Raw genomic sequence first — 7,936 nt, 5'->3', positions numbered from 1 at the left:
AGGACGACGCGGATCAGATCATCTCTGTTTATGGCTGGATTAACTTCTTGCTGTATTGTACAGTTTAATACACAGAGGCAATTCAAAGTGATTTACATTATGCAAAAAATAAAAAGACTAAAGATAGAAGAGATAAACTATAAAATAAAAAACAAAACAAAATACAGTAGGGGTTCAATGCCACGCAGCCACAGAGGAATCAGATAGTGATACAGAACCTGCCTTATTGTGCTTTTGTGCTTTTGTCAGCCAAATTTGTAATTTAGAGGCAATGAAACTGTCAAGATAAATAAATTCACAATGACCCTGTGGCTTCTGGGACAATTCTAGTCTGGAAACAGAAGATAATATAACACCTTTAGGGAATCTGATGTATACCAAGATTAGATTTAGCATATGCCGAATAAATATTTTATAGAAGCTGCATTTCTCTATAAAACATTGTGTTGTGTGCTGGACGATATGCTGCTATATAGGATGCTACTATACCATGTACACAAGCATAGTTAAAATGTTAAAATATTTATTATATTAGCCCATCATGGGCAGGACTGATTGTTTTATGCCACTGTGGGATTTTTTAAGATGCTGCATTAATTAGTTTTATATGCCAGGTTTTTAAAGTGCCCCTCCACCCAAAAATGTCTTTTGGTCAATGTTACTTGGATGTTATTTTGGATGTTTAAGCACCTTTCTGTGTGGAGTTTGCATGTTCCCCCTGTGCTTGTGTGGGTTTTCTCCAGGTACTCTGGTTTCCTCCCACAGTCCAAAAACATGTATGTCAGGTTGATTGGTGACTCTAAATTGCCCATAGGAGTGAGTGTGAGTGTGTGAGGTTGTTTGTCTCTATGTGGCCCTGTGATGGACTGGGGACCTGTCCAGGGTGGACCCCTGCCTTTCACCCAAAGAGAGCTGGGATAGGCTCCAGCTGATCCCTGGGACCCTGGTTAGGAATAAGGGGGTATAGATGATGGATGGATGAATTTTCTTATGGAGAATCTTTGATGTTGATCTAAATTTAAAGGGAAATACAACCGTGTTCACAGATAGATGCTATGATCCTGGTTAGATTTTAAATGTCCAGCAGTGAATTTTACAAAGAGCTGCAGGAGCTTTCAGTGAGGAGGATGATGAGGATGATGATGATGATGATGATGAGGATGATGATGATGAGGATGATGAGGATGATGATGATGATGATGATGATTTCTTAATCCCTTAAAGAACGACGCAGTTTTGGTTAGGGTTATTTACCACACACACACAGCTGACACTTTAAGATGGAGTGATACTGACTCACTTAGAAAACAGTTTCCTGTGACCCTGTTTAGGAATAAGCAGGTCTAGATGATGGACGTTGTCAGGTAATTGCCGCCACCTAGCGGACAGACGTGGAACTGCACCGACACAAAAACCCCCATCCAGTGATCCGGTCCTGTTTCACGGCCTGGTACTCCGCCTCTTCTTGACCGGGTTTTACAGAACCGTGGCCGACACCTCCATGTGGGCGTCACCGACCGGTCTGCCTCCATAGCAGCCACCAAACTAGCAAACCAGTCGAAAGTGCGAGTCATCTCGGGGTCACGTTGTTGTTTGCCGGTGTCCAGCTGTTAGCACGCAGGCGGTCGGTGCTAACGTTAGCTCTCTGCCCAAAACCACATGGATCCCGAAAACACCGGGGCCAAGATCATGCTGAACCACGCCAAGACCCTCAGGCTGCACACCGGGAATTTAGTGAACCGGAGTCGTCTGAAAAAGAAATGTCCGTGCTCCCCCAGCGAGGAGGTAAAATTAACCGGTATATTTGTTAGCTTCTTAGCTTAGCTTAGCTTAGCTTAGCTTCAGGCTAACGACACCATAACTTGTAATAAAAAACACTTTTGACTCAGAGTTGGAGGCTTTTAAAGAGGAAACACAGACAGGAAGAGCTTTGTGTTAAGTGTTATTTCAGTTTAGGTGGAGCAGCCCGACAGGTTCAGCGAGTCTTCATCCGGTTATGGAGCTAACAGTTTTACAGACAAGCCGAGAAAAGTGTAAACAACCATCGAGTCTGTCAGCACCTGTAAGCCAGGGCTCAGTTTTATGAATTAGTTAAACCCAGGTACAAATGTGCTGAGAGTCTTTACCAATAATTAAACACATTTATTGTGATTTGATGCTTTTTATTTTGTAGTTATATGTAGATTTTTAAAATATCTTAGTAATTGTTCAGTCTAAGCTCAGATAGTTAGTTTTATCCAGTCACTGCTCCAGAAGATTTCTACATGAAGGAGCAGGAGCTTTTAAATTATTGACATGTTTCTTAATTGACTCTGGTATTGATTGTCAGAATAGTTGAAAATTAGTTTTCTCTACATTGATTAATCCAGTATAGACCAAAGTACCAGTTATTGTATTTCAGTTTTAACTCTCACTTTTCCTCCAACGTGTGGTTGTAATTTTCTGTTGTGATTATGAAGAAACATGATAATACATGTAATTAAGGGCTAATCTTGGCTGTGGTTAGTATTTTAAAAGTATTTAAGTATTTAGGACACAGAAAATACTATTTGACCTTGGCTGAAATATCAGACTTGATCACAGATGATTTTAAAGAGACAACACAGTGTATTGGCCTGTGGTCGCTGATATTTTTGTGACATTCCTCCATTTCTCCCTGCAACAATTTCACCTACCGTCTGTTTCAGAAATCCTGAAGTTATAAGCCAATAAGCTACACAGGGGACAAATCATCATTCAAGCTATTTAAATCTTACTTTAACAGAGATCTTCTAAATTCACAGCATTTTTAACCATCACAGACCGAACGTTCTGCCACTACACGCTGTTATCTTGTTTTAAAAATGAAATATTTATTGATGCTCGAACTTCTCCGCTTTCCATGTTCCACACTTGGTTCGTGAAACTGTTAAATTATGACGTTTGTGTAGTCGATTCTGTTGTCGATGTGTGCAGCTTAGAAATTGTTAAAATAATGTGTGTTAAATTGTTCAGTCTGTTTCAGCGTGTGCTAAGATTTGAAATACGTTCTAGTGTTCTAGTTCTTTAACCATGTTTGTTTTCTGCTTGATGTTTCAGCTCAAAGACTGCATTCAGGCTACGCTGAGCGAATGGTGTTCCACCATAAAGCTGACATCCAAGGTGGGGAGATGTTTGCAGCTTTCTTAATGTTTTCATGGAGAGTTTTTGAGAGTATACTTCACCTGATTCCAGTCTCTCCTACGTGCTGGTTGTACACGTATTTAGTGACACAGCAGTATTTGCGTTGACGGTCAGTTTGCCGCTGGGCAGCAGGATTTCAGTGCTCGGGGAAAGTAAAATAACCGTAAGTGACAGACATCAAAGGACGCCTGGAGGCGTGCTGAAAAGAAGCTGTCAGGATGAATGTTCATGCAGTGGTGGCTGCCAAAAGAGCTGTTCCAAATGTGTGTCTCTGTTGGGGTGGTGGGGGCACAAAAACCTCTTTCATAATGTTTGATCATTATCTGCTCTTCTACAAAAGTAGTCATCACTGGACGAGCTTGTGTGTGTCCTAAAGCCAAAAGGTTGCAGGATCCATCCTCATTCCTCATGACCACTGCTCTGCTCTGGCTGTTTCGCTCAGCTCAGCTAATCTGCAGCTTTTGTCACCGTGCCCGCTGGGCTCACATACAAATGGGGGAAGTTTGATAGAGTTGGTCTGATGGGCTCTTAAATGCTTGCAACTCCAAAGCTTATTACACATACGCCCTGCAGGGAAATGTGAAGAATGTTTGAGTCAGGGGTTTGTAGTCATCTTCAAGTTTAGTTTTGTTTCTCATCATCATTTACAAGCAGAAAAACTAAACAGGATTTGTTACATGTCCATGTTTTAAAGCCTGACTTTTATTCTAATGTCATGTAAATGTGGTTCGACCACACGTGATGTTGGTGTATGACTGACTGAGCCTTATAGTAAAGAGTAACTTCAAATGCATAAACAACTTTCAGCTTTCAGTTCTGCTTTCTGCAGTGTTTAAAAAGCAAATTTAATATGAGGGAAATCTGATATGTCTCATTTTTGTCTTTGAGTTGAGTCAAAGTCTGGATTAGTTCTTTTTTTTTTTAGTGTGCAGACATTTATCACTTTTTGAACTTTATCACGTCTGAGTCTAGATAATTAAATTGTGATGATCTATATCAACAGATTCTAATGATTTCTCAAAAAAACAGCATTGTCACATCTGAAGTCACAATTAGAAAAAGCATCAGCAGATTCACTCAAATGTCTGTTATGATGGGCAGTAATTGAGCAAATGTAGAAAAACTTTCTTCTTATCAGAAATCTGGTTCTCAGTGGTGCAGTTACTGTCTGGTGCATCAGATGCTAAAATATTGCACAGATGTTTCTGCCTGTAAGAACCTCAGTTAAATTAAAAAAACAATGTGTCCAAGGCACGTATGAGCAGCAGCATCAGGAGAACCAAGACATTTTTAGATAAAAACTATATAAATAAAAGAATAAAGCAGAATGAACCTTTATGTAACAGACCCGTGTTTGAATGGCAGAGTGGTGTAGAAAATAAGGTTATGTCTTCACTCTATTTAATAACACTGCGTCTAAAGTGCTTTTGTTTTCTTACAGGACTTGCCAGACACACTGGACTGCTCCATTCCCCAGGAAACGGATGCGATCACACCTGAAGAGAGGGAGGAGGTGAAGGTTTCAGGTCTGTACGTGTTTTCTCATCTGCAAGAGCATTAAATCTATAATGTCCCACCTGCAGCGGGTTTCAGGTTAGGGTTTTAATAGAGAAACATTTGATACACACAGTCAAACACTTCTTTGTACTGCATAAACGTCTCTTCTTCTCTGACTGTAGTACAGTCTGGTTAAAGGCTTCCAATTAAGTCGTTTGTGCCGAAGTTGATGGCTGATCGTAGCATCTATAGTTACTGAATGGCCGAATAAAGAACAAATAAATGAGTAAATCGTAGAACGAGGAAGAAGTGGTACCAGTGATTTAGAGCCATCAGACAATATGAAGCAGCTACAGTGGGAGATGATGTTTGTGGTCGCCCTGTGTTTGCAGTGAAACTGTTCCTGTGTGAGTCGGTCCAGTCCTCTATCAGAGACGCAGTGGAGATGGGTGAGTTTTAATATGCCTTGAACATGACACAGAATTGATATGAGCCTTTTTTTAAAATAAAGAAATAAAAATCTAACCTCGATCCATGACACTAACTTGTTTGGTGCTCAATCTCTAGCCTGCCAGACATTGGCAGTGTCTCAGCTGGACTCTGTTATCATAGCGCCGCCTGGGCCCTTGGAGGGTGACAGCCAAACTTTGGCTCATCTTCAGCCAGCCTGGGAGGAGCTGGAGGCTCTGGTCAGGAGCCAGCGGATCGCTGCCATCGGTACCTCTGACCTGGACAAAGATCTGCTGGAACAGCTTTACAACTGGGCTCAGGTCGGTGGGAATCCTGTACATGTGACATGTTTGGACAGTCAGACAGTCCAGTCCATGTGAGAGTCCCTGAGCTGAGCCGCTTATTGAGCACTTCTCCTCTCTAGGTGAAGCCAAGCAGTAACCAGGTCAACCTGGCCTCCTGCTGCGTGATGCCTCCTGACCTGACAGCCTTCGCTAAAGAGTTTGACATCCAGCTGCTCACACACAATGATCCCAAAGGTGAAAGGTTTTTCCTTCTTCCTGTTGTTCAGATGTTTTTGTCTTATTTTTGTTACCCAGTCTGATCTGTGCCATTTTTAGGATTAAACATAGTGAAGTTTACAGATGAAGGTGTTTTTAGAGAATTTGCTCTTGGTCATTTAAACAGTACGCCGCCGTTTATATGTGCATGTTTTACCTTATTGCAATAACTTTGAGCATCGTCTTTGATTTTGACTCATCCTACACTGTCCAGCTGCTATAACCACTAAGAAGCATTTCAGAGGCGTATTATCGACGACTGCTACTGATTATTTGCTCCTGTTTTAATTGCATTTGGTAAAAGATGCAGTAGTTTGTGATCACAGACAGACGATGAAACTGAGAAATTGATAGATGGACTAACACGTTGTTGCTTTTGTTTTTTTTTTCTGTAAGATCTGCCGACTAGTCTTTGTGTGTTTTGCATAGTATACACTGCGTACCTTATCTCACGTTTGTGTCCTCAGAGCTGATGTCAGCGGCCACCTTCCAGGAGGCGATGCAGGAGGGAACGCAGGAGCTGAATATCGCTGACTGGAGGCTGGAGTGGGTCCTGCGCTACTCCGTTATTGTCAAGAGCAGGGGCATCATCAAGTCTAAGGGATACCTTGTCAGTGCGAGGAAGGCCAGCCCCTAGCACGCCCCACCAGGGAAGAAGAAGCAGGGATGAAGCCATTTTCCTCCTTTTTCATTCGTGTACACAAACAACATGCAAAGAACGAGCTCTGAATAGTAGATGCTGATAATCACCATGAGTCATTTTATCTTATGACAAGGTTCCATCTATGATTTCTTCAGTTTAATAGATGCAGGTATTTATTACCGTCATCTTATTGAGATCAAATATGGGAGAGGAACAAGCCTGATCAACTCCAGTGATAGTTCTGGGAGAAAAGACTGAAAGTGGGTGTCTCACAGATGGTGGGTGTCACCAGGTCTGGTACACTGACAGAAGCTGTTTAATTGGTGGAAAATTAACTTGGATCCAAGATGAGGGTTCCTCAGTTTTGTTCAGATATGAAGTGCCTCATATCTTTTGCTCCGTCTGTCTTCATGCCTACATTGTCTCCAGTGTCTAAGTAAATCGAGCTTTAAATATAACAGTCTCAATGAAAAGATTGAGTAGCAACACAAAAATGAGAAAATGGTTTTAGCACAGAATGATTCCAAACCGATGGAACGGTGCATCGAGTATGTAGAACAAGCCTGATTTTATTCATGCAGCTGTGATTTTTCCTGCTGTGTAACAGCGTTGGCATTCCTTTGAGAAGAACGATGCACTATTGGAACCCAGCTCCGCATGAGATTTATATTTTATGATGTAGAATGACTGAGAAAACTGTGGGTATATGTCACATTTTGATGCTTTTTTTTCTAACCAGGGCATTTCATTGAAATGTTTAGCCTACATGCTAATGAGATTAATTGGGTGGTGGGGAATACAGCAGCGTTATGAGTTTGACAGTGAATAGCAGGCTGTGTCCTCTGTGTTGTTACTAAACAGTTAACTCTTGAGGGAAAAGTTATTTTTTATAAATCATGGTTGTTTTTTCAGACAGGGTCCAGTCAGTGTGATGAAGAAAAATTCTCTGTTGTATAACAAACATTTCATGTTGACATATCTGTATATGGTGAATTGGCTTTATTAAAATTATGTTTGTGAAATTAACACGTGAAATATTTAAGAGCTTATGATTTGTTTGATAAAGTAGTTTTACTGAAAGTGTCCAGTTGCCTTTGTTGGGTAGTTTCACACTATGATTCAGGCTTTTGAATCACATATAATGAGCTCATCAGCCCCTGACGAAGTTAAACCAAAGACAGAAATCTTTAATAAGCAGCACTGCACATTAGTGGTTAGCACTGTTGCCTCACAGCAAGAAGGTTCCTGGTTTGAAACCCATCTGGGGCCTTTCTGTGTGGAGTCTGCATGTTCTCCCTGTGCTTGCGTGGGTTTTCTCCAGGTACTCTGGTTTCCTCCCACAGTCCAAAAACATGTATGTCAGGTTGATTGGTGACTCTAAATTGCCCATAGGAGTGAGTGTGAGTGTGTGAGGTTGTTTGTCTCTATGTGGCCCTGTGATGGACTGGGGACCTGTCCAGGGTGGACCCCTGCCTTTCACCCAGAGAGAGCTGGGATAGGCTCCAGCTGATCCCTGGGACCCTGGTTAGGACTAAGGGGGTCTAGATGTTGGATGGATGAATTTTCTTATGGAGAATCTTTGATGTTGATCTAAATTTAAAGGGAAATACAAGCGTGTTCACAG

At 41.5% G+C, this 7,936-nt stretch overlaps 1 protein-coding gene across 1 annotated transcript; it reads left to right on the top strand.

Annotated features, from left to right (window-relative positions):
• The first annotated feature begins 1,407 nt into the window (after nucleotides 1-1,407).
• Nucleotides 1,408-7,338, top strand: gclm (glutamate-cysteine ligase, modifier subunit). Its single transcript, XM_026304570.2, has 7 exons — nucleotides 1,408-1,785; nucleotides 3,079-3,141; nucleotides 4,604-4,688; nucleotides 5,052-5,108; nucleotides 5,227-5,429; nucleotides 5,534-5,648; nucleotides 6,137-7,338. Exons 1-7 carry the CDS (start codon nucleotides 1,660-1,662, stop codon nucleotides 6,304-6,306), a joined length of 819 nt encoding a protein of 272 aa, XP_026160355.1. The 5' UTR covers nucleotides 1,408-1,659; the 3' UTR covers nucleotides 6,307-7,338.
• The last annotated feature ends 598 nt before the right edge of the window (nucleotides 7,339-7,936 follow it).

The sequence above is a fragment of the Mastacembelus armatus genome, chromosome 4 (assembly GCF_900324485.2).
Source record: "Mastacembelus armatus chromosome 4, fMasArm1.2, whole genome shotgun sequence".
NCBI lineage: Eukaryota > Metazoa > Chordata > Actinopteri > Synbranchiformes > Mastacembelidae > Mastacembelus > Mastacembelus armatus.
The sequence above is the reverse complement of the archived record's forward strand: the minus strand, read 5'-3'. Positions and strand labels throughout refer to the sequence as shown.

Bases quoted from the DNA above. Each gene is read 5' to 3' on its own strand.
- gclm (XM_026304570.2), top strand. From the start codon at position 1,660: ATGGATCCCGAAAACACCGGGGCCAAGATCATGCTGAACCACGCCAAG. The intron at 3,142-4,603 runs GTGGGGAGATGT...GTTTTCTTACAG, and splicing joins CCATAAAGCTGACATCCAAG to GACTTGCCAGACACACTGGA. The intron at 5,430-5,533 runs GTCGGTGGGAAT...TCTCCTCTCTAG, and splicing joins AGCTTTACAACTGGGCTCAG to GTGAAGCCAAGCAGTAACCA.